Source organism: Rissa tridactyla, chromosome Z (assembly GCF_028500815.1).
Source record: "Rissa tridactyla isolate bRisTri1 chromosome Z, bRisTri1.patW.cur.20221130, whole genome shotgun sequence".
NCBI lineage: Eukaryota > Metazoa > Chordata > Aves > Charadriiformes > Laridae > Rissa > Rissa tridactyla.
This window is the reverse complement of record NC_071497.1, coordinates 72,380,321-72,407,566: the sequence shown is the minus strand read 5'-3', so window position 1 is coordinate 72,407,566 and position 27,246 is coordinate 72,380,321. Positions and strand designations below refer to the sequence as shown.

At 39.7% G+C, this 27,246-nt stretch overlaps 1 protein-coding gene across 1 annotated transcript; it reads right to left on the bottom strand.

Moving 5' to 3' along the window:
* Nucleotides 1-286: 286 nt before the first annotated feature.
* Nucleotides 287-24,255, bottom strand: C9 (complement C9). The gene is made up of 12 exons (XM_054185336.1): nucleotides 24,103-24,255; nucleotides 18,489-18,582; nucleotides 17,748-17,895; nucleotides 14,243-14,390; nucleotides 12,420-12,558; nucleotides 10,985-11,203; nucleotides 8,326-8,566; nucleotides 6,813-6,941; nucleotides 4,611-4,789; nucleotides 4,175-4,403; nucleotides 3,151-3,330; nucleotides 287-896 (listed from the first exon to the last, which is right to left on the bottom strand). Exons 1-11 carry the CDS (start codon nucleotides 24,186-24,188, stop codon nucleotides 3,173-3,175), a joined length of 1,770 nt encoding a protein of 589 aa, XP_054041311.1. The 5' UTR covers nucleotides 24,189-24,255; the 3' UTR covers nucleotides 287-896; nucleotides 3,151-3,172.
* Between the last annotated feature and the right edge of the window lie 2,991 nt (nucleotides 24,256-27,246).

Genomic DNA, 27,246 nt, shown 5'->3' with positions numbered 1-27,246 from the left:
TGTAGATCTTCTCGTGTCTAGTAGAATAGTTAACATTAACAACTTTTCCTCATCAGGGACACAATTTTTATTTTTTTTAAATCAATTTAGCTGCCTTTTTTCATGAAACTTTGAGAACTATCCTTTCTCCCCACCCCAAACAAATTTTCCAGTAATTATCCGCTAACTTCAAAAGTCACAGAGGAAGACTGACAGGTAGGTGCAATGAGGTACAATTGCCTCAGCCTTGTTTCCTTTGGAAGTTTTGCTAAAAATATGTATGGTAATATAACAACTCTTCTATCCGTTTGTAATTTGTCTCTGATTTAATGTAAAAATCTTTAACATATTGACATAGACAAGATACAATGTCAGGCTATTCAGCAAATGTTGGGAGGAGCAAGAGTAATAGCTCTAGTAAAGCTGCATGTCTTCATAAACACACAAGTGACTCAGGGTGTAAACTAGATGTGAATGGTGGGCTTGGAAATAAAACCACAAGGACATTTTGCTGAAGATAATGGCTCTCCCAGGTTCTTTACTAACAATGTACCGTCAATCAGCTGATGTTACATACATTATTCTGATACTCAGGCTGGACTTGAATTCTTGAAAATCAGTTTGAAAACATACCACAAAGAACTGTGAAAAAAACATTGACAAGGGGACACCATTATGCCATTGACTAAGAAAGATAGGTAATGTTCTAATGATGGCCACAGAAAAATAAAAGATGGACCACATCTACTGCATCAGCTCATTTCTTTTAAGATGTTTATTGGTGTATTATTTTGTTTTGATTAGTGATCTTTAAGCTGCAGGTGCTTTTAAATCATGGCATTCCATTGTTCTTGTGTTGCTAGCTGGCTAGCAGAAACTGTGATTTGTAGAATTGGTTTGGAATCCATTGAAGATTTCTAAAAAAGGAGAAAAAATAGTAAAGAAATGATAGAAGACAGTAGCTACAATGTATATATTGGTCAAAATTTAAATGAAATAGTACTGTTGTTCACCAAGAACATGATTTCACTGTGTCTCAAATATGACTGTAATGTAAAGTAATTATAATGAAGAATGAGTCAGAACATATACCATGATTTTCAGAAGACTTAAGTATCTTACTTCTACTGGAAGAGTGAGTACTCAATATGTTTGCTATATCAGGAGCCAAAGTTAGGTTAATTGTTTTAAAAGAGCTTTTACTATGCCATACCAGAGGAAACATATCTGAATATGTATGTATCAGCTGTCATGTCTGAATAGAAGCATGTCAATGATACAATGCAGGAATAAAATTAGGCTGCTTATGAGCATTTTTTAAGATAAGACCAACTTCACTGCATTAAGCAAAGGCTAACTTGATACCTTGCTTTTCACAAGAGGGCAGTAACACGGATCTGGGGCACATTCAGGAGTAGGGAAACACTTCCACAGAATACTTTATCATCCTGCCAAAATTAATGCTTCAGAGACTTCCTGAGCAAGCATGATTATCTACATGTTTGAGAACCTTCCATTAGTTTGAGGTTTTTAAAATGCGTATTTACTTTTGGTATGCCCACTGTGTGAAGGACCGGACTTCAGTTTGTTTTGAATCTGTCACTTGCTAGTTTTATTTAGTTTTCCAGCTCTGTATCATATTCTTCTCTCATTTTCTCTCTTCCATCTGTGGAATAGCTTATGGATTAATTAGCTTTGATAGCCTGGAGATGTAGTGCTGCATGGCCCATGAGTACTGTTATGTTTTGCTGGCCATGCTTTCTTCAGAATCACAGAATCACAGAATGATAGGGGTTGGAAGGGACCTCTGGAAATCATCTAGGCCAACCGCACCTACCAAAACAGGGTAGAAGTAGAATATTAGATACAACTGAACTCTACTTAAGCTGGGAGAAGGCAACCATAGAATAAATCTTCAAAGAAGAATCTTTAGCCTTCCGGTACCTGAAGGGGGCCTACAAGAAAGCTGGAGAGGGATGTTTTACGAGGCCATATAGTGATAGAGAGTAATGGCTTTAAACTGAAAGAGGGTAGATTTAGATTAGGTATAAGGAAGAAATTCTTTACTCTGAGGGTGGTGAGACACTGCAACAGGTTGCCCAGAGAAGCTGTGGATCCCCCATCCCTGGAAGTATTCAAGGACAGGTTGGATGGGGCTTTGAGTAACCTGATCTAGTGGGAGGTCTCCCCGTCCCTGGCAGGCAGGTTAGAACTAGATGGTCTTTAAGGTCCCTTCCAACACAAACCATTTTATGATTCTGATACATATTTTTGGTGCAGGCAGAGATCTTGTTGCGAGACTTACCACCAGGGTGTTTCAGTGGGGAAACACTAAAAATCCTTTCCCTATCTTGCCATCTCTTTTCTTCTTGTGGTCTCCCAGAAGAGAGAGAACTTATGGTATCATGTTAAGAATAAAACCCAAGCACTTCCTGAAAACTGTCACATCCAAGTGGCTTGGAAGCTGCTTGCTCTCAAAAGGTGAAGAAAGTTGAGACCACCGTGCCATTTTATAGACCAGAGCATCAATCCTCAAAATCCTACTTATTTTTTTTGGTTTGCTTTGCCGTATTATATTAAAAATAAATATATAAAAATATAATATATAAAATATAAAATAAAATATATTAAAAAATAAAAAAAACTCTGACAAAACTTTGTAGATAATAATTTTCTTAAACTATTTTTTTTCCAAGCTAAATGTTTCAAAACTGCTACAACAGTAACTTTTTTGGATTTAAGCATTCTACTTGTCAAGTAATAGAATTCAAGACTCCCAAACTGTCTCTATATTTTGTTTCTGGAAAATATGTCTCTCTCCCTTTCCATAAGACATACCTTTTTTGATGGAGAGTCTGACTGGAAATGAAATCTGGATTTTTAGGTTTGTTCTTAGAGCTAGGTTTTTAGTTTGTTCTTATCCAGAACTTCATTTTAATCTTGGAGTTCTGTGATATGACATTGCTTGTCAAGAGTTTCAAACACAAATCTAAACATTCACAAATTTGAGCTACAGGGTAGCTGTTTTTAAAAGCTGTATCAAGTCACAGATTTAAGTGAAACATACCTTACCCATCACTTCTTCAACTGTGTCACTGAAATGCCCTGAACACTGCCGGACCATTTATTCTAAACAGCAATAACACATTAGTACTTAGAGAGGCTAATTACCTATTTTTGAGCAGCATAACTGTTATGGTTCTCCACAGGGCCGTTTTTCAATGCTTTCTCCCTGGCATGGTCTGCCCCCAGGTTCTGGTGTAGGATTATTACACTGGCGAGTTCGAGTGCTTTCTCCATTGATGCAGGTGGACCAGGCACTCCAACAGCTCCAGCCTCCATCAGTGACAACTGGTATTAAGACATCATATTAAGATTAGTCCAGCACCTCTCTGCCTTCTGTGCGGTGACAGGAAGATCAATTAGAGCTTTTTAGTTTGTACTTTTGAGGGTGGACAAGGTAGACCAATATTCAATTCTTACATTCTCGGTTGTGGTAACTCTGCAGATCACTGCAGCCTTCAGCATACAACACATCACACAGATTCGGCTTTTGAAAATGCCCTTGTCACTTGTAGCACTTGTTAAGAGCCCAGGGGTTTCAATATTTTTGTCACCCTAGGAAGCTGCCTGAATATCAAGTTCTAAGGGACATTTTGGGCACTTGTGCTTTAAAAACCTGGCCACAGAGAATGAATTTACTGCACACACAATAAATTTTTTACATTTTCAGTTGCGGAACTATATTCATCTCCCTCTTCCTCTTTGTGGACCAATCTAATATTAAGCTGGCACAATAATTATGAAATGTGATCATGTGTTAGCAAACAGTGCTTTTGCAGGAAACTGAAGACAAAACAGCTTATGACGTGGTGAGATTGCTTTTTCCTGAAATCAGTTTACCATTATTGCACCATGCTTCAATAATGCTCCTATTTACTTAAATGAACTTGGGGTATCATTCCAAGACAAAATAACGTATGTGGGACAGTGAACTCTAATTTAGAGTGCCCTCTTTATGGAAAGAACTCTGTAACTTACACTAACTTCTACACCATATACCCATGAGATTTGACAGCAGTAAGTATAAGGGAGTACTACAACATCCTTCTATCCTTATGAAGGCTCATTTTGTCACGATATTGTTCACAATAACCAATATGCTCATTTTAGTCTGTCTGGAGTATTTACTAACCTTTAATTAATGTAGATCTGGGAATCTGACAAGCGATTCCCTTAAAGTAGCTTGAGCACATGCAAGTACAGGCTCCGTCTACCAATACAAGGGTGCCTCCATTTTTGCAGGGTTCACATTTGCACACACTGTATTCGGTAATGTAGTCTTTAATTGCTCTTTCCAAATTTTGTTTCTTTAAATATGCATCTCTCATCTTAACTGGAACAAGTGTCTGTATTGGAGAAGGCTGTAGAAGAAAAAAGCCCACGCATAACAGAATTTTCTGAAAGTTCTGAATCTTTTTGATATACCCATCACTAGAGCAAGCATCTGAAGTAACTGTCAAGATGAAGAAAATACCTGAAAGTTTATCGTAAACTTGGAGTATCACCTCCATCTTAGAACAAAAGCTTTCAGACTGTAAGAGCCATGGCTTTGAAGAAGTTGTACTTACCCGTTGCTGTATCACTACTGGAGCATCAACCAAAGACTTAGCCCACTGTATGTAATCCTCTACATTAACCATTTTGGATCCTCGCAGTAACATTTCTTTTATTTTAACAGAAAAGTCAATCTTCCCTCCATCAACTAAGGAAATGACATCATCAATGACAGCATCATCCTGATGTTCTGCTGCAGAAAGAAAGAAGAGAGGCTGAAGAAGAAATTTTAATGCCCATGTTATCTTGAAGAACAGTTGTCCTTTCAGTGCAACCAGTCCATCTCTATAAAAGGATCACAGAGAGAAGAACACTTCACTCACTCATTGGGGCGGAATTCAGTCTTTCTTTGCTCATACCTCTTATGGGGAGGAAATCTATTTTGCAAGTAAATTAGAAAACCCTATATCTGAAAGGAAAAGAAGGGGTAGTGCAAAATGAAAGACATTATGGAGATCATAGCCATTTGATAACAAGCCAAAGATAATACGAGTCATGCTACTGTATCACCTGAGCTGAGCCAGAAGAGAGCAGGAATTGGAGTAGTAGGAGCTTTTACTTCATAACTAAAACACAAGAACAGAGCACTGAAAACTATTGTCTCTGACGGGCTCAGTAGTAAATCTCCTTGCCTTTTGCAATTTTTAGGTCATGTGATAAAAGACTCATCTCCAGATGCACAAAGGAGCAGAGAGGACCAATGACAGGCAAGGAAACTTAAGTAGCCTAATCAGAGAACAGGGAGGCCCTGCTTGACTCCTCCTAGGCCTGTCTCAGCCCCACAGGGTGAGGCTGATGCTGAGTCAACAACAAGATGAGTTAATGAAAAGGCTCTCTGGATGCAAAATAGGGCATTTTGGGATTGCACAAACTCAAATACCTAGAGTATACTTACGGGAGTGCCATTGAAGATGTAAGGGAGTATCAAAGTGGCTTTAGGAGGAACAAGCATGGGAAAATACAGGGTTAAAGGCAAAAAAGGAGACTGATTGCATATAGAAAAGTGACTGATCAGTGAGCTTGTCTGCCATCTACTGTCCTTGACCTTTGCAGTCTGTTCTGGCTTACCAGTAAATTACATTTCTAAGTTTTTCCTGGCTGAGAGGACTCTATTTTATGTACATACATGTGTAAGGAGATCTGTGTGCCAGCAACTGAAGTTGCACACTGGCTGATTGGGACATGGTATTTGTGGTGCCAATAACTGGAGTGGGTTGGGATACATATGTCAGTGTGTGATCAGTAGCAAATATCGAGCAAACCTAGCAGGTGAATGGGAGCCAGGTATCAAAGTGGCTGTTAGTCTGGCCTAGATATGTACATGTCTCTAGAGTGCGACAACTGGAGGAGCTGGCTATTGGAGTTACCAGGGGTTCTAAGCCAAATACTGGAGAGACTCCAAGGTCCCGAGGTTGACTGAGACCTCTTTGGAAGTGATGGTGTGTCTGTGTAAGGCATCTGGAGACAAGAGGATCCAAGGGCCAATTGGCCCTGCGTAGACTGAGCACCTAAAGCCAGCTACTGGAGGTATCCATTGTGTGTGAGTGTGGGTGTGTGTGTTGGTGTGCATCAGGTGGTCTCTACCAGCAATGGCAGTGGAGCTGTGGGCCTTGGGGTCTTATATATCCGGGTGCCAGAAACAGGGGAGACTAAGGATCCAGTTGCTGGTTCAATTGAATGCCTAAGGTCAGCTGCTGGAGGGATCTGTATTGGCTGTATATGTAAATTAAAGAGGGGCTGAAATACCTGAGGACTGTGTTGCCTGAGGAGAACATCTGCTCTAGCTGACCCTGCTTGAGCAGGGGAGTTGCACGAGATGGCCTCCAGAGGACCCTTCCAACCTCAATCGTTCTGTGATTCTGTGATATTTCCCACTGACAGACTTTCACCCGGATCAGATGGAGAGAACAGGGTGAAGCCATTGGTGCTGTTTGTGTTTGTCTGAGTACTGTGTTTTTGTCTATATTGATTGTGTGGCTAGCAATGTGTGTATGTACATGTGCATTATCTAAGTGTGTTTGTATGTGTGCCTACTGTGAACACATGCTCAGCCTGGCTTGACCTGAGAGCATGGAAGTACAGCAGCCTTACCTCTACTGGTCTACTAGATTTGTCCTTTCCCTAACAGCAATAACTATATCTATTATAAAAGGGCAAGGAACTGGTATAATCTTTCCTTAAGCAAAAGATATAATATAAAATAAGGATATACTTACATCTGTCCTTCACATAAATCTTTTCACATTTACCACGATCAATATTAACATCGGCATGTAAGTTTTTATATATAATACTGGCATCTAAGTGATAACCGAGGCATTTTTTCACATCTTCTACAGTGATACCTGAAAGTGGAAGTAATTAGGTGATTAGAGGGACTGAATGACCATAAATAATGTGATATTATTATTATTATTATTCTTGGAGAATAAATTTTAGAGATATTGCAAATGTTTATGGCTTTCTTGTTCCCATTTATCCTCTGCTTTTTGCATTTCCATGAAGTGAATGTGAGGATGATTGTATCTGAAGTGTCTGCACAGAGGCATGTGAGATCTACAATGATTCAGAAAATACCAAAACCCTGCAAAAAACGATTTCTGTTTTCCTTGATCTAGATGAAAGCAGATGTCCCTCTAGGGGCTACTCTTTCCATATTGGAATTGTGTCTTTCTCAGCTGATTATCATTTGGTCTTTTTATGTGCTAACTTGCTCAGTCCTCCCAGTCCCTCTCTCCCAATCTCAAACATGTTTCTCTTCTCCTTCTCCCAATAAAGTTATTTAAGTCCACTGATATCTTACAAGTACGCCATTCCCATAAGTTCTAATCCTCCTCTATCTGCTACTGCCTCCACCACCTCCTTTCTATTTATGAAACTCAGACTTCACTTGTGTATTCAGAAAAATTTTTGCTTAAGATTGGTACTTTAAAAAAAAATAATCCAGCACCACAATCTCCAGGTGCTGAACAGAGTTATAGTGGGATACATAAGTGACATCTTTGCCCCATGTCCTTTTGCACAGTCTGAACATCTGATAGTAATATTGTTGTTGGTGTTGCATGCAGCAGGTACTTATTTTCTGATCTCCAAAATCAGCATGAGTATTGCCTTTCCTAACTTTATTCCAGAGTGTTCATTTTAATACATCACAAAACCATATATATCTGAACTGCACGTGAGGGAGGATTAAATTGCTACTTTCATATTTTAACCAGGGCAAGTAAAATTCCAGTGTGATGTTAAAGTCTATAAAAACAGTTTTAACACACTCAAGTACACAATGTGATTTCTAGGAAGTTCTTCAATTTGTTCCTTATTTTTTGCCACCACCATACTCTTAGACTGATTGTACCACAAGAAGGTACCAATTAGCAAATTGGATTTAAGGTTAAGGCAGATCTTCTAGGCGTTGGGAATCTCTTGTGAATCATTTCACACCAATTTGTATTGCTAATATTTTGAAGAGGTTTCTTTAAGATTTTTTTTTTCTCAGTTACAGACTTACAATAGAGGCTTCAAATAATTTTGGAAATTACGAAGACTGACTCTCATCTTTGTTGAACTCATGTAATTCTGTAAAGTCATTGGTGTGCCACAAGCAGCACACGCTGAACTGTGCTTTCCTCAGCAGTGCTCCATATACACAAATCTGTTCTCATACATCTCTGCATGACTGGAGACTTGGTGATAATCTGCATACCATAGCAAGACCAACAAAATGCATACCTAATCGAGACATAGCGTAATTATCCAGCACGTACACAAGTTCATATTTTCCTCCTACAGTTCCAGAGACTGCATAGTGAGTTCCATAATCTTCCAGGAATTTGAAATATTCCCCCTTATCATATTCAGCAGGCAGAGAGTTTAGATCATCAAGGAAACTATCTGTGAGACGGACATCACGACTCCGCATTTGGAATCTTCCCAGCTGAATCTTTCCTTTTATAAGCAGAAAGGTTTGGTTCTGAATGCAGGGAGAAGAAAGCAGATGAATGTGCCATTCTATCATGTGGCACAGCAGGAAAATGTGTTCTATTTTACTTACAAAGAAACTGCAGCACTTTTAAACATGACATTCAATCTAGCATTTAGGAACAGAGACAAACTTGTTTAATTCAAATTAGAAGTTCTCCAATTTAAACTGAGGAAGCAGCAAGACATTTAGATCATTTCAGTTCTTGCAGTTCTGCAGAACTCTCCCCTTACTAATTTCAGCGAGCACTTTGTGATCTATTTGACAAGGCCTTCTCTTTAACTACACTATCTACCGAAAGTGCCTTTCTGACTTTCATAACGTTGGAAAGTAATTCCATATGGCTCACTAGATAACGGAAGCTTCCCACTGAGGTCAGCTGGAGTTTTGTCTTTGTTTACCGTCAGAAAAGAACTAAGTTCTCTCTTTTTTTGGATCACTTCTCTATTATTCTCACACTGTCACAAGGAAGGGCAAAGCCCGAATTAAAAACAAACAAAAAAAGAAAATAACATCATAAAATGAAAATTAGTCAGGAAAAAATCCCACTGAGACATTCGACCCATACATACATTCTAACTCTAGTTTTAGTGACTGATATTTTCATAAATTACACTGCAGATGTTTTTATATCATAATCTAAATTAGGACATAGCTGCTGCCTGTAACACATTACATTCGTGAAAGAGTTGCACTTAAGACTCTAAGCAAACACATGCCTTCCAAATCCCATTATAATTTGCAGTACTAATGTCACTCCCTTAGCAGTAGTGCCTAACAGGAGGTACATAAATGGGATTTAGGAACTGACCATCACATTTGCTGGCACCATTTAAAGGATCTTAAACTGCTGACTCAGATGCTGCTTAGGACTGGCAGAAATTTTCAGGCACAAAAATCTCTGTGAGGAAATTTTTGTACGTGCAAATATTCCTGCCACCAGGCATGTAAAAAATCCCTTGCTCTCCTGGTGTCCCCAGGCTGCTCCTGGCTTTAACTTGCAGGTGAGCCCTGGAGTGTTCTTGTCCAGGAACTGCCACTCCAATAACTTGCAGCAACATGAGTTTACAGTGATAGACCTCTGCTGGTGACAGAATATGACTCATTTTCTGAACTGATCTCTGAGCAAGAATTTGAGACCAAAACTCCTATGACAGGCCACTAGACTACGAGCATCCTGAGCTACAGAACTTGATCTTTTGTGTCTGTGGAGATAAATGCTTTGAGATTGAAATAGTCCATTTCCATCCCAAGAAAACTCATACCAATACAAAATCAGTGCTGTACGTCAGCTTTGCTTTGTAGGACAGACCTTTCTCTTCAGCATAATTTTAATTAATCAGTTATAAAAGTTATCTTAGTTTTCCTTTCTATCATTTGATCTCTAGAGCTCTGAGTGTGTCCTAGACAACAAGGCTGACAGGAAACTTGAAAGATTGAATTAGTTGAGGCAGATCTATTCTTCCTTGCATGTGGTGCATTTCAGCATTATGGAGTTGATGTACCTTGTGATGGCATGTTGTGATCACATACTTTGGTGTATGTGGTGGGAAAGGGCATATGACCTGGTCAATTAATTTCACTAACACCCAGCTGCTGGATTAGGCCATAGTGAATAGCATGTCTAGTGTCACTTTTTGTGGTCTCTCTCTCTTTGACCTCACTAGATGCCAAGGCTACTTCTTTACTAGTAAATAAAATGAGGTAGGGCCTTTCCTCTGTCTCAAAGGGCAGGTAGAGTGCTATGGCTTGCGTGCAGCCCCAAAATAGGCTTGCTTTCTCCAGACTGGCTCCTAAGAACATTCCCTTCAAATATGCTGCAGGGGACCACAGGATGGGCATCGCTTATGAGCGCATGAGAGCTGGCACAGACCAAAATCATGGCAGTATGCTAGTAAAACCAGGGATTATTGTATGCCAGTGCTAATGTCTGTGCCTCTTACCCCAGGGTAGTTAATTAGTACAGACATACCTGAATGGCCGAGATCTGCCCTTTCAGTTTTCTACATGTCTATTTTTTATTTACCTAGTGTAGGTGTACTCAGTGGCAACTTTTTGTCCCAAGACTTGACTTAATTTGTCCACATTGCACAAGATTAGAGCTGCCCTTTAAACAGGATGATATCAAAGATCTTTGGCCCTTTCTAAAATCAAGATCCTGTTAAAGACGAGGGTGGTTGCTAGTCATCAGTAAACAGTGGGAAAATGAAGCTACATTTGGTTACCCTTCGGTCATGTCTGAAATCTTAACCCTAGTATTGCCAGTATTTCATTTTTGTGAATAAATGACAGAAAAGCAGCAGGCAACTAAAATACTTAGAAGGATTAATCTTGCATTATTCAAACACTGTGTAAATTTTACTGTTTGTAAAATAGTTACATTAAATCCTTTAGCTTGATTAAACTTACCCTTTCGGTGGAGCTTTGCAGGATAGAACTTAAACTTGAATTCTTGCTGTAGTGATACTTGAAATTTACTTCTGAACCATTTTTTTTACTTCCTTCAGTAGGTATGTATTTGAGAGACAGGTCAGCGTTAAAGTGTTTTTTTTTTTCTATGTAAACCTCTCGTAACATTTTTACACGATCATGGTAAAACACAGATGTGAAGGTTTTGTCTGCTTTTGTCTTAGGAAAGATAATGAAAAGGTTGTATGAGAAAACAAACCAGGCAGTAATATGAAAATGTAAGTAGCACTTTAAAGTCATATGTTTTACATAGCTTAGCAATACATTTTCTTACAGCTCTTTTTACTTTTAAAAGAAAACAAATGGAAAAATCACTTCATCCCCAAACCACCTAATCTGGATCAAAAGTGGTTCAAAAGTGAATAGAAAACTGCAGTGACAACATTCAGTGATTGTTAAATCTCAGCATGTAACACTGTTAAAGTAATTTATGTGTGTCAACAGTTCCTTTACATGTAAGGAACTCCTTACATTCTAGGAAACATTCCTACATTCTAGGAAACTCCTTCCTCGAATGCAGACAAGGTTTGCTAATAGGTCCTGACATCTTAAATGAATCAGAATTAGGATTTTTCTTTCTTTCCTTATGGCAGACAATAGCTAATTCAGAATACTTATTTTAGTGTTGCTTATTTTTGTATACTTTAGCAGAATATAGAGCTTTAGTAACTGAAAATGGTTATGCATCAAAATCAAATATAAGCAGTTATCTCTGGGTCAGATTTACTCATTTTGTGCAGAATCTGGTTTAAATTGTAATTGTTCCATGAAGTTCCTACTTACAGTGATAGGCAAAGCATTTGGTAAGCAAAATACTGCCTTGATTTCTGAAATGAACCTGACTTTGATGTTTCTAAAATCATCAGCATTTTTCGGGTTCAAATCTCAGTGGAAGTCATAGTCTGAATCTCAAAAGCCTATTTTATTTTTTTTCATTGGGAAAGAGGAAGTCATCGCTCATTAGAAAACCCAAGCAGGGCCTGAGTATCGTAATATTATTCCTGCCTTTTTATCAGTGCCTGTTGTGTGTCCTTGAAAAAGCAGCTTGATTGCTGCTCTACCCAGTAAAAGGTATCATACTCCTTTCTGTACATCTCCTGTTTATCTCATCCACTCATGTTGTAAACATTCCAGAAATAGGTTCGTTTACTAGGCACAGGTGCAGCAAAGAAGATGTGGGAATTTATCTGGCACTGAGCTTAACTGCTAAAGCAAATGATAACATAACCTGTTTCTGTCTGGACTTTCTTAAAAGCTTGATGCTAAAAAGCTGCTGCTGCCTGACTCAAGAGATACGCTGAGGCTTCCAAGAACATGTCAGTGTTCAGCATTCAGTTAAAGAAATCCTAAGTTGCACAGAGGGACTTAGACTTACATCGTAAACGAGAACATGCACATTCCACGGCTTGCGGTAGTACGTCCGGGTGTTTCCGTCACGCACTCTTTCACAAAGACCATTGAAAAATTCATTGTCAAATGGGCTGGCCATTGGCTGCATCCCTAAAACATTGATTCTACAAGAGAAGTACATGAGAGGTTATGCTTCAAAAAAGGAGGTGTCAGCACCCTTGCCTGTAGACAATGGTGTTGTAACTGGAAAAGTCAGATCCTGTAAGAGATGGAGACTGTAGCTGTGGGAACTGAATCTTGCTTCTTCCACAGCAGCTTGCCTCATCTCTTGTGATCCTCTCATCTGTGTAGTGAAGATAACGATAGATCTTTTGTAAAGCACTTTAAGGGCCATGTATGAGAAATAAAAGATAAGATATTAAACACCAAACCCAGTGAGAGCATTAGGAATGAAAGGAGGTAAAAACCCATTTCTTCCTGACCAATATGTTTGTGAGGAAGCATTTCTTATAGGTTTAAAATGGACATCTCAACAGCTATTTTTAACCTGTTTTTTTCATAACTTATATTAGTTTGTTTCCTGGTAGGAACTTTGGTATCAAGCGTGTACAAGATCCATCAAATCTGTAGAAGGAATATACAGCTAGTCGTAGCATTATCTGTTCTCAAAAGGTGTGACCTTGTAGAATAATAGCATCGTCTGAAGCAGAGAAGAGGAAATCTGAACCATTACAAGTCCAGAGAAGAGGGCATATTGGCTGGATAGCTCTATGCTTCTATGTACTGATGTACAAAAGATACCTCCAAAAATAACTGCAGAAGATTCTGTATATGTTTTTTTTCCTTTCTATGTCTGTTTCATAGATCGAAATCTTTTCAGTATTTCCAATATTTATGTTTGATACATGTCCTATCTGAGTGTAGATACGTGTACTTATGTCAGTGTAGAAAAGTGGCTATCAATTCATCAAATTTGCCAGCATACTACCGCACATCTATAAAACATTTTGTCATGGAAGATTTTAGCAATGGATTGTAATAGGAAAAATAAATAAAGTACTTCTAACTAAAAATGCCCGACTTCCCCATGCTACAGCGGCAGCATTTTTGCTCTTGTGCAGTAATACTATCATCAAAACCAAATGACAATAACGCATCCTTTTCATTTAAACACAAGGTGGTGCTGTCGTACTCTTTTATTTTCGTTTCTTCCAGTTTGAATACCTGCCTTCTAGCTCGGTTTGGAGGTAAACAATATGTCAGACTTTCTTTTTGTTTGAAACGAAAGAAATCCAGCAGGGTCAGAGAAGAGAAAGATTAATTTTTTAAGTAGATTAATGAGGAAAACTCCTGTAAACAATGAGGATCTGGAAAGTGGAGAATGGAATACTGGAAAAAAGCCACAGGCAGAGTGTTGTTGCAGTAAGGCATCCCATTGTATAAATAATCAAGATACTTTTTCTCCTTTTTAGACATGCATGTTAGTAAAGTAATTTGTAATGACTGATTGGTTATGAAATATCACTTGAAACATATCTATATATCTATAAGCTTTACATTTAAATAGTATTGTGTATATTCATGTAACTTCTATATATGATACTGCGTATTAAAATAATAATTGATTTACACTGTCTGTATAAATATTTTATCCTCCCCAAGCAAACAAAATAAAACAGTAGTTAGGTGCTCCTTCCAAAAGCTACGTAGCATTTCTAAATACAAATGCGAACATGATTCAGCTTCCACTTTTCAGAATGTCAGTGTGCCTCAGTATTTTCATCTGGCTTTGGAGACAGTCCTATACTCTTCACAAGGGCTAATACTACTTTTTCTTTCATTACATACCCTTGCCCTGCGGTCCTGCCAACTTCAGACACATCAATATCATGTTGACGGCATGGTGATTGCGGATCGGAATCACAGTCATCTTCATCAGAAAAGTCTCCACAGTCATTATCTACATTACATACAAGTCGTCGCTTTATACATCGACCTAGTCAAAGAATAAAACTTTGAATGAATAAATTTTTTTTCCCAAGATGGACTTTAAATGATATCCCCAGCTACTCTTTATTGAGATATCTTGATTGAGGGCAAGAACGAGATGCACATGCAGTGGAAGCAGGGACAGGTATCCTGGGAAGAGTATAGGGACACTGCCTGGTTGTCTAGCGATGGGGTCAGGAAGGCCAAGGCGCACCTGGAGCTGAACTTGGCAAGGGATGCAAAGAATAATGAGGTCTTCTGCAGGTATGTCAGCCAGAAAAGGAATGTCAAAGAAAGTGTACATCTCCGTGGTGAGCAAGACCGGCAAACTGGTAACAACTGAGGAGGAGCAGTGTGAGGTACTCAGCAACTTTTTTGACACAATTTTCACTGGCAATCTCTCTCCCCACTTCTTGAGTGGATGGTCCACAAGGCAGGGATGGGGGAAGCAAAGTCCCTCCCACTGTAAGAGAATATCAGGTTTGTGGCCACCTGAGGAACCTGAACATAAGGAAATCTATGGGACCTGACAAGATGCAACACAGAGTCCTGAGGGAATAGGCTGTTGTAGTTGCCAAGCCACTCTCTATGACTCTTCATGAGATTTGAAAAGTCATGGTAGTCAGGTGAAGTCCCCAGGGACTGGAAAAAGGCAAACACTGCACCCATTTTTAACAAGGGTAGAAAGTAATTACTGACATGTCAGCCTCACCTCTGTGCCTTGAAAGAGCATGGAACAGACCCTCCTAGAAGCTGTGCTAAGGCACATGGAGGACAGGGAGGTGATTTGAGACAGCCAGCATGGCTTCACCAAGGGCAAGTCCTGTCCGACCACCCTAGTGGCCTTCTCTGATGGAATGACTACATCAGTGGACAAGGGAAGAGCTACCAATGTTGTCTATCTGGACTTCTGTGAGAACTCTGACACAGTCCTGCACAACATGGGGATTTGGGGGATGGACTGTTCAGTGGATGAGAAATTGGTTGGATGGTCACATCCAGAGGGTAGTGGTCAATGGCTCAATGTCCAGATGGAGACTGGTGACAAGTGGTGTCCATCAGTGGTCCGTATTGGGACCAGTACTGTTCAATAGCTTCATCATATAGATGAAGACATATAGACATATAGACATACGTGACACAGACAGTGGGATCAAGTGCACCCTCAGCAAGTTTGCAGATGACACCAAACTCAGTGGTACAGTTGACATGCCTGAGGGACAGGATGCCATCCAGAGGGACCTGGACAGGCTTGAGAAGTGGGCCTGTGTGAACCTCATGAGGTTGAACAAGGTCAAGTGCAAGGTCCTGCACCTGTGTTGGGGCAACACCCAGTATCAAGACAGGCTGGGGGATGAAGGTATTGAGAGCAGCCCAGTTGAGAAGGACTTGAGGGTAGTGGTGGATAAAAAGATGAACATGAGCCAACAATGTGTGCTTGTGATGTAGAAAGCCAACCATATCCTGGGCTGCATCAAAAGAAGTGTGGTCAGCAGGTCAAAGGACGTGATTCTGCCTCCCTACTTTGCTCTGGTGAGACCCCACCTGGAGTACTGTGTCCAGCTTTGGGGCCCCCAGCACAGGAAGACATGGACCTGTTGGAGTGGGTCCAGAGGAGAGACAGAAAAATGATCAGGGAAGGGAACATCTCTCCTATGAGGACAGGCTGAGAGAGTTGGGGTTGTTCAGCCTGGAGAAGAGAAGGCTGCAGGGAGACCTTATTGTGGCCTTTCAGTACTTAAAGGGTGCTTACAAGAAAGATGGGGACAGACTTTTCAGCAGGGCCTGTTGCAATAGGACAAGGGGCAATGGCTTTAAACTAAAAGAGGGTAGATTTAGACTAGATATAAGGAAGAAATTTTTTACAAAGAGGGTGGTGAAACACTGGCACAGGTTGCCCAGAGAGGTGGTAGATTCCCCATCCCTGGAAACATTCAAGGTCAGGTGGACGAGGCTCTGAGAAACCTGATCTAGTGAAAGGTGTCCCTGGTCATTGCAGAGGGGTTGACTAGATGACCTTTAAAAGTCCCTTCCAACCCAAAGCATTCTATGATTCTACGAGATCTTTCTCTTCGTATATTTCTATCATAGTCGTGAGGAATTTGACTCCTACACCCTGCCTCCTTCAAATGAAAAATACCCCATACTACTACATTTAATTATGAGTTTACTAGGGTGGCTAGGAAAAGTAGGTGACAGGAGAACTGCTGTCATTTGCAGAAACTTGTTACTTGCTGTGATTGTTTCTATATTAATATTTGATTATTAGTGTTGTTTTTTTAAAAAAATATATGAAGACAACACAGGAAAATAGTAATTCAATATCAACAAATAATTATTTCTGAACTGTTTAAATTTTTGCTATTTGGCCTATGTTATTTGGACACTGTAGTGTCCAAAACTATAGTAATTTGTGTTCTAAAGCAACAGTGAAGTAGAATTCTCCTGAAGTTGTGTATCACAGGTTTTACAAAGACTGGTGTTTTTTTTCTACAGGATTTAAAGATTTGGGGTAAATTTACCCTAGCATAATAAGCCAACACCTGTTGCTATCGACCGTCTCACCTCTAAGTGCCACACCATGGCTATGAAGCAGTAGTTAACCACATAGTTTCTCGTTCTTCTTTCTCTACTTGCACTTCAGAGTACTTGAAATAAAGACAATACTGATAATGGCTTGGGACTCAAATTTCACTTACCATCTTTCCTTTTCTGTTTTGACTAGTTTTATTACCATTAAATTTTCTTATTTTATTTTGATTTATGATGAATCTTGAACATTACATTCATTCATATGCCATGCATGTATCACTTTAAAGTTTACATCTTACTTTGGATCTATAGGCATTCTGGTCTCCAGCTAGCATCTATCATACTACTTTGGTCAGTAAAACTCCCTGTTCATTTTGTTAAAGTTCCTTCAGTCCTAGTTTTTCCCAGTGATTTTTCATAAAACACTGATTCTGTAGCAGGTGGAGCAGTTACACTAGAAGAAAGGACACTCATAGTATGGTCAACTTTTAACCAGAGTAGAAATTACAGGAGAAGAATTTAAATTAGATGCAAATTATAATGGGAGATGAGAGGAATATACCCCTCTAAAGCGTTGTTCATGCTGTGGTTTTGGCTTTGTGGCTTTGCATCCCACCTGTCTACCTTCTGAGGAATCTCTTTAAACCCTAGAAATAAGGGTTTAACAGTTTCGAGAAAGCATCCCCAACTAGAAAAGCACTGAAGCATATCTTTCTTTTTGTGTATGCATTTTGTCCTGAAAGTAAATGGATTTAACTCCTTCACAGTACTAAGTAAAATGTGTTTTCCTGAGTTATTGCATAACTCGCTATGACACAAAAACAAAACCTACCAGAACTGCATTGAAAGTCAGCACCACAACCTGGTTCTGGTTCTTCAGGACAGACTTGGCTGGTTTTACAGCTTTGTGTATCTCCTAAGGTCTCCAGGCATGGTGTTCCACCAAACTGTCCAAATTGTTGAATGTATCTAGAGCGATACTTGAAAGAAAAATAACACTATTAGCATTGCTAAGAGGCAACACAGAACTACCAGAACTGAAGGATTTCCATCTGAACTTAGAACTTTTCAAAATGAATCATCTTTGGTGAAATTTTTGGTTGAAAATCCAAAGGCACAGCCCATAGTGTAAAAAAAGTGTACAGGAACATTGAATTAATAACAATGTCTTAGCAAGTATGTAGAAATAGTTATTTTTAACTATTTAGTTATTTCACGATTTTCATTATTTTCAACCCAGGGATGAAATGCATCATATATATTTTGTATGCTTCCAAGTCTTTCATAGAAAATGTATTGAAAAGTAACGTTCTTAACAGAAACATCCATTTGGCCAAAAAAAGATAATTTCTATCAACAAAACATTTTGAATGAGAACTGCTGACCAGTTTCGTACATCTGGATGTAGTCTTTTCTTACTCTTATGACTTCAGATCTGAAATTATGGGTTTCATCAAAACACGAACATACAATATTAAGAGTTGTAATCTGATATTTTTGCATTACCAAAAGGCAGACAGATAATGTTCCTTTGGTTGTGGCTTTGGAACAAAGACTTCCAACTATAGCTTACCCTTTGATAGGTGCACGGGTCGCAGGGCCCCCAAGCGCTCCAGCTGCTCAGTTTACAATCTATCGGAGATGGCGCATTCAGTTCTCTTGTTCCCCTGTGGAAAGCTTTTTCTGAAGAGCCGTTAAACAAAACAGTCCTGGGCAGTACACTAAAATCATATGCGAGTTTGTATTTAAACCATAGACTGATATTTTAGAAGCATCTTCAAGCTGTTTTCTTCTTCATTTTCACAACAGTACTTGGTACTTAGATGTATAAACAACTGCCTAATCTTAAATTCTTCAGTGGTTTAAAACTACATGAAAAAAAACCCTTGACTTAATGGGACAGCTCTTTTTTAGATCTCTGTGTGTACTCATGCTTTTCTGGTGGGTCATGTGATTGAAGAGAATCAAATAGCACATGGAAGACATCTGCAGTTCCCCTGTTCAGACAGTGGCTGTGTTGCCCATACTTAAAGCTGAAGACAAAGGCACAGCAGCACACCTCAAATAGACGAGGCACTTCAATACATGTCTCTGTGATTTTTTGAGCTTATTAGCTTTAATGGGTGTCGTGGTTTGGCCTCAGACGGCAACAAAGAACCATGTGCCGCTCGCTCGGGCCTTCCCAATACGGAAAGAATCGGAAGAAAAAGGCAAAACTCTTGGGTTGAGACAAAGGCAGTTTAACAGAACAGCAAAGGAAACAAGTAAACAACAACAATAACACGGATAGAGGAGTATATGAACAGGATTACAGAACGGCCGCTCCCCGACTGACCCGGGGCCCCCGCCCATTCCAAGCGGTGACTTCTTCCTGCCCCCTCCCCCAGCAGCTCAAGGTGGGCATGGCTCACATGGGATGGAATACCCGTGTCCCTGCTGGAGCCCGGGGACAATTAACCCTATCCCCACTGGAACCAGGACAACGGGGTTGCCCTTAAGCCTAGATAAAAGTTTAAATGCTTTCTTGAGTTGAAAGAAGACTCATAAATAGAGGTATTATTTGCCAATAAGCTAACGTATAGTTGGAAAATACAGACAAGTGTTTAACTATATAAGTATTCTTCAGTCGAACAGTTGAATACTTTGCCAGTTAGGCCTGTATTTTCTAGAGTTGCTCTTTCATTTCGGTGCCCAGTTTTAAAAACCATGGAACTCCAGGCTGTCAGTAAGTGAAAGGCTATCACTATATAGAAATCAAATTTATATGAAGCACACACAGTTAGACATTAAAACTGATGCACTGTAGGATGAGTTGTTAATTTTAAAAAGCAAGGCCAGTAGTTTACTGGTGACCTTATCTTTGTAGGTAACAATGCTGGAAAGCAGAGGAATGGAGGAGCACTGAGGTCTAGTTTGCCTGGTTTGCTCTCTCTAATTTACTCTGATTTGGCCTTACATGCTGAGTATTCATCTACTGCAAAGCAATTCTCTCTCTGCATCTCTCCATGTTAATGCTCTACAGTGGACCTTCTTTGCTGAGCCCAGCTGCCTGGCAGATCTGTAGCTGCTGCAGCATGATGTATGGGCTTTTGTTGCAAGCAGGGCCTTGCCCTTCACTCTTTGACCCCCTTCCCTTGTACAAATATGTTAGGAGTCCAAACAAACATAACCTGATTCCAGATTCCACAGGATTGAGAAATCTGCAGTTTGGACAAGGAAGGTATACCAGTTGGTTCAACTTTCTGATGCCATTTATTGTATGTTCAGGTTACACACGTAGTAAGTTGTTATTGAGACACTAGATCAACCTATGTCTCTTTGCAACTATTGAATCTTAAAGAGCTCAGGGATCACAGAGTAGTTGTGCAACCTTTTATGCACTCAGCTGTCCCTGGCTGGCTCTTATGCCTCAGACTTTCCGCTGTCACATACACCAGCAGTAAACATGCACCACAGCTGCTGCGGGAAGTATCTGTCACGCACTCCCACTGTCTTGCCTGCTGCTCCTAAACAACTCTCTTCCCAGAAGTCTCCTGACCTCAAGCTGGGGCCTGCAGTAAATGGATCCTCGGCTGAGGAAGTTGATTTTAACAGGTGGGATTCTCAAAAAAGAAAACAGCAAAAAGCACAAATATGCCCAATAACTATGGATAGCAGAAATAAGAAAAGAATTAAGAATTCTTTCCATACAATAGGTACCTCCCAAACTCTTAGCTGGTAGGGAAGTGTGAACCTTTTCCACACATCCGGCACCAGGAATTGGGGTACCTGATAGAGGATGCAGATCCAAGTCCATTTTATACAGAATTCCCTTTCACTAATTCTCTGGTGGTGTCTGAGCACCTAAATGAATAACCCACTGGTTGGCAGATGAAAGTGATGGGAACTTGGGAGATGGCATTGCCTTGTTCTTACGCTTCTCCCTGAGCATGCTTTAATGGTCATTATCAGGAATAGGGTAATGGATCAGCTGTCTCTTTGCTCTGACCCAGAAAAGACTGTGATTAGATTCATCATGGTACTTTTAATCTGAGCCTTTTCTTCTACTTTCATATGCCCATTTAGGGGCCAGCTTTCTTTCTCCGGTGCTGTTGAGGTTTGCAGATCCAAAACACTCTGCAAGGTGTGCTTATGTACATTGGAATGATACTTCATCCTGGGAACTGATACAGATATTTGAAATTATAATTCCACCTGAATCTATGCTGCAGTCACACTTTGAGGAATATTAAGATTTATAACTCAAAGACAAGAAAGAAAAGGAAAGAAGTATACAGCTTCTCTTAGAAATGTCTACAGAAAAGGCAAAATCCTAGAAGGTAGCTGTATAGACATGGAGGCATCATCAGTTGCTTCAGGGGAAATGCCATCTGAATATAAAAAAGCTCAACACTTCACTATGAGAACAATTAAATATTGGAATAGGTTACCCAGGGAAATGGTAGAACATCCCTTACTGGAAACATACAAGACTGACTGACACGAGAGGACTCCTGGATGACCTAATCTAAGGCCCTGTTTTGAACAGAGCATGGTACAAGATCTCCAGAGGTCCCTTCCAACTTAGACTTTTCAAAGTATTCTACAGTTCTATGAAATTCTGGAAAGTTGTAATGTATTTGAAGTTTGATGTAGCCCTCCAGCCTCTTCAAAGACAATTAATTTGCCTGTAATTAGCTCATCTTACAAATACTTCAGCAATAATACAATTACTGTAACTCCATAATAAGCAGGCAATGCTTTGAAAAGTTGCTGTACAGTATGCTATTAAGTATTTTTCCACAACTCAGCATGACAGTAACATCAATGGGGGGAAGAAATGAAAATCTGCTGGTCTGGCAAATGGATGAGAGTCACCTTGTTCCTTCCTGTATCTGCAAGTATGGCTGCATGTATGACCTTTCCATCTCTTTGCTTGTGTAGGTATGTAAACCTCTGAGTAACAACATCCATTCAGACATCTTGGGTTGAAAACTGACAGGTTGTCCTTAAAGATGGTAGGAGCAGGAACCCTGAGACACTAGACCTTAAAGATACCTCAAGGCAACTAATAGGATTTCTAAAGGCAGATGGATGTCTTATTCCTAGAAATTATCAGGTATTTAGGAAGGGAGGTATTTATTTCAGGAAGGATGGGGAGGGACCCTTTTTGAGGAAGAGTAATGGTTTCAAACTGAAAGAGGGTAGATTTAGATGGGATATTAGGAAGAAATTCCTTACTGTAAGGGTGGTGAGGCACTGGAAGAGGTTGCCCAGGGATGCTGTGGATGCCCCATCCCTGGAAGCGTTCAAGGCCAGGCTGGATGGGGCTTTGAGCAGCCTGGTCTAGTGGGAGGTGTCCCTGCCCACGGTAGGGGGCTTGGAACTACATGATCTTTAAAGTCCCTTCCAACCCAAACCACTCCGTGATTCTCTGATTCTGTTTAGGTACTGTAGAAGTTTACATTGAAATGCATTTCTGAACTTTTAAATTATTACCTTAAAAATACAGCCAAAATCCCTCGCAGGCAATAAGAACTAACCATGAAGAGCAGTGTCTAGGAGGACTGCCTGAAGGAGTGATCAGACTCAAGCTAGTGCAGAACTTAAAGAGTCTCCCAAAGGTTCCTATAAGTCATTATTTTGACTGTAAAATAAAAATTCCAGGCAGGAAAGGCTGGGTTGAACTTTTCAATGCAAATAACACAAGGTGGCACAAGTTTTCACATAATCCAAACTGAGCAACTTGTGCAAGAATATTCGTTGGGTGATGTACACACGGCCCTAGGCCCCCTCCGGGTTAGTGTACAAGTTTCACATGATTTGCTGCAGATCCAGCTTTAGGGTTTTGGATTTACTTGAGGTTAGAGAAGAAAAAAAAATAAAAAAAAAAATCAGAAAAAGCTCATTGCAAGTGAGTCTCTTGAACTCTGAAACATCAACAATGCATCCACTACCCAGATGGGTCTGGAAATTCAGAGGGACACATACAGAAAGAGCACTTTACCCAATATCATTGTTTAGAAAAAACAAAGATATTAGGAAAATTGTCAGGCTTGTCACCTGCACATTAAACCAAAGGACAAGGGGTTACTGAAAAGCCGTGCTGAAACAGGAGCTACTAAGTCACACAATTTAAATAGGAGTGGAGATAAAGGTAGCTCAGCTACTGAAGAATGTCACTGAAGGTGGCAGTTAGGAGCAAGAACTTCAGAGACAAGCATGGAAATCAAAATACCTTCTCTGCTGTCCATTACTGGGGAGTTGTGAGGGACAGAAGAGTGCTCTTTAGAAAGGAAGAGCCTGCTATGGACTCTTTGTAATAATCATGTCTTCTGGCTGGACTGCTTCTCACTGAATGTATCAAGCCTGTGGTTTAATTAGATCTGAATACCAAAATAGTAATAACCATCAAAACATAAGGAGAGAGGGAAGCAGCAGTCTTTATAGTTTTGAAGGCTACTCTTCAAAGTCTGTTCAGGTATTTCAAACAATAATGGCAGCAACCACCCTCGGGCCTACACGCATGTCCAAGAGGCAATGCTCAGTTGTTCAGGCAGTATTCACATGCCTTCACAAAATGCTTCTCATACTGCAATTTAAGTCTTGAAGCAGATGGATCCCAATTTATTCTTAACGCACCTATATCTGAGACTCACATTTTTTCACCACTTAGTACTGACCTTTGTTATAAATGACATACAGACTAGGCAGCTATGTTTCAGGTAGTATATATTTTCACTTGTTTTCACATGATATTTTTGCAGGGACTAAGCCTTTAGTTCTCCTTCTAATGATACTTCCAATGGAAAAACAAAGGCTAGATTTTCAAAGAATTAGAAACAGGCAGTGTAAGAGACTTCAGGAATTGAAGTACTGTCAGATAAAATTGTGCATCTCCAAGTAGAAGCAAATTGAGATTCGATTATATTTTCACAGTCAGCGTACAATAGATGAGTTGCCCGAGCTCCACCTCCCTGCACAAACATGGCTTCAACTGCTATCAGTCACCATTATTGTGCCACATACATCCAAAATAAATAGATAAACCATTTCTGCTTGACTCCTTGAAACACAGCAAGAAGTAGTTTCCTTTTTCGTTGAATATCTAAGCAAGCCACCATTAGAGATGTCTGCATTGGAGATTTATGCTCTGAATTAGAGAAAGAAAACAGTATAGACCTCTGCAGAAGACCAAGGACACTTACCTTCTAGTTTCCCCCAGAACTAAGGCAGCCACCTCTAAACTGCATAGTATCGATATAAGCTGCAGGATAACACACGTGCATCTCATTTTGTAGCTGAATAGACAAGAATTGCCATGACTGAAGTCACAATGTCTTTATTTGTTCCCTTTGTTATTTATTACCAAGAGAACAAACAAAAAGCAGTGCTTACTGAAAAATGCCAGTTGCTAGCCAAAACTGCCTTACGGTAAGTGCTCTAAAGTCCACTTGTCAGAAAATTCCACTTTTTCCTGCGTAGAGACTGGGAAATAGTATAAAGTAGTTTCAAGATTAAAAACAAACTATTTTTGTTTACTAGAACCTTTTAAATATGGGAAAGACATTTTCTATTTCATTAGAGATCAGTTAACTGCCTAGTAAAAAGCTGTCATAGCAGTGACTCATGTAAGGAACAAATAGTTCCTAAAGCAGAGCTGTTTACAAGAGCAAGTTCAGCGCCTAACATCCTTGGAATCCTCATTGGAGTATTGGAGGAATAAAGTCCTAAGATTCCTTTTTCCTTCCACCCCCAGCCAATATAAGAGAGCAACACACATTTTTTTTGTGGTTTTGAAGAAGACTAAGACTCTTCTAGCTTTCACTCTGGCACCAAAACCCAAACCACAAGCTAGCCCTTTAGAAGGGCATTCCTGTTTAGTAGTTTGCTGTAATCCAGATTTAGGGCATCATGTGTTGAACATAGTCACAAGACAGAAGTAATTCATAAATAACACACTGTTTAGTGGTTAAGAATTAAGTGTCTGGATGCAAGCTTAAAATAATCATCTAGTATAAGTATATTGCAAATTGCTATAGATAAGTAAAAAAAAAAATTTAAAAATACTACTTTTATTTTTTTCTGTCCCCCCCTTTTTGTGGGAGAGAGAGGAGAAGGTGGGGAATAGGGCAGGCAGTTCTCCCCCCTCCCCTGCATTCAACTCTTAATTTCGGATATTTTCATTTAGATGAACTTAAATCTGATGCAGCCTCAGTCCAGTTTGCTGAGTCCAGTTGCACTGAACTCATTTGCTGAGCAAGAATGCAAGACACAGACACTTCTGATATTGTATTGTTTCATCATACCTGCTTCAATTGGTGCTATATATACCACCACAGTTCATGGTTCTTTAAGACTGTGGAATAATTACTAAATTGGCTAAAAATACAGAAGTACAGCATTGTTCACACATTAAGGAAAAGTATAAAATCAAGAGGCTTCTAAGGTAGAAAATAGCCGCAGCTGGCATGAAGAATACAACACCTGTGGTTCCCTGATAAGGATGCTTGTGAAGCTGCATGAGGTATGGGGCAGGATGCAATTATTCTGCGGCTTTACATTATGATGTATAGCATATGATACCACGAAACAGATAACTGCCAATTAGCTGCCCGCTCAACACTCAGAGCCAACATTTTGTCAAATTTTGACGAAATGCTGTCCTTTGTGTGAACTTTGCTCATTATAGTATCATTATAATACCAAAACACACCTCCATCCTGAAGGCTACCCACCTCCAAGGTGCGACCACTCCTTCTTGAGTCTGCGCCCTGAATTTCTCATAAACTATACCTTTAATTGTGAAGGGAGAGAATTTTACACCAATCATAATAAAAGTATTAATGACTAAAGTCACTCAAACTCCACCTTGAAGATAACAAATAGTATAAAAACAGCCCGAGAGAGGGGGGATACCCAGGGAAGACACCATCACAAAGAACTCCATTGCTGACTTCCAGGACCAGCCGACGGGCTGAGCCTCTCTTCCCCCCCATAGGGACACCTTTGGGTAAGACTTAGACTATACCGAGTGCTTCCTCGGGAAACTTAGAAATTTCTCTAGAGAATCTCTTTCCTACATTTATAGCCAGGCTGTATTGCTTATAACTTTGTCACGCATTTTGTATACTTTTATTTGCACGTGCTTTGCAGACAGTGTATTTATCACTGGCAATCCTAAGAATCTGTTTAAATAAACTGCACTTTTTAAGTAGCTAGTCATTTTGGTTTCTCACTGAACGCGACCAAAGACTCAAGAGTGGCCGTGCTGGTTCATGAGCACGACTAGACTGAAGGTGCAGTCCGCTATTAGTGTATCCAAATCGTAACAGTTTAATACTTATTAAATGCGACTGGACTGATAGTGCTGAATTGGGCATCACTCAGAATTTAAACCTAGCCGCACCTGGCCTCCCACCTCGGTGAGGGGTGTTGGAACGCAAGGGGGTTTATTTTCTGCCAAAACCACTTTGCCCCTTTCACGCAACAAAGACAGAGACTAAATCAGAGTAAACAACTATTCAAACTAAGCTAGCAGACCAGCAAGCATCTTTGGCCAGCTTATAAGAAGTCCTGCTAAGCAATTCTTAGTGATCATCCTAACAGCTGTTTCAAAACTCCAGCACAGTAGGACTGTTAATTTTAGCTTGACCAGCAAATGGTCATTTAGATGCTTAACTCAAATGTTGGTAAACATATTCCTTCACTCAAGCAGCAAGACAGCCAATTGGTGTTTTTTTTTTTTTTTTGTTCTAATGGTATCTTTGAGTACTAAATTATATGTTACCACACAGCCAAAGGAAAAAAAAAACAAAAAACCAACCAGTGACTCTCTGTGAAGCACCATAAGACCTGTATTTCAAGCTGGATACCAACTCCCTTTCAGTAAGTTGTTTTCAACTCTTTAACCATACCAATCAATCAGTATTAAAAGTAAGTACGCAAGCATCCATTCTATTTATTCAGTGATACATCAAGCTAAGTTACAGGTCTCTCTCCAGTACTAAAGGCTAGTCTAAACCAGTAACTTTTTAATGGATTTATTCTTTTTAGCTATATCCATTACAGGAGTTGTAAAATTTGTTCTGAACATGAGCTAAGTGTTTTAATTTAGTTTTCCCAGCATCAGCTTGACCTCCTACAAAGCTGGAGCAGGCAAATTGGATTAATGAGACTTCTGAATGCAATGCAATTTAAGTACCTAACTTCCATGGTCCTGCAGAAGGGAACAAGAAGGCTTGTTTAGTAGCAGCAAACTCCGGCCGAGCAGCTAATGGGACAAGCTTCTAGCAACAGTTTACTAGGTCAGCTGAGGATTTTATTTTTTACTGTAGGATAGCATTTGTTGA

What these genes read in the sequence shown, in the direction of transcription:
- C9 (XM_054185336.1), bottom strand. Translation starts at nt 24,188, where the DNA reads ATGAGATGCACGTGTGTTATCCTGCAGCTTATATCGATACTATGCAGT. An exon ending in ACCCGTGCACCTATCAAAGG is followed by an intron (nt 17,896 to 18,488) that starts GTAAGCTATAGT and finishes TTTTCTTTCAAG; the next exon opens with TATCGCTCTAGATACATTCA. An exon ending in TTACGCTATGTCTCGATTAG is followed by an intron (nt 6,942 to 8,325) that starts GTATGCATTTTG and finishes TTCCACTTTCAG; the next exon opens with GTATCACTGTAGAAGATGTG.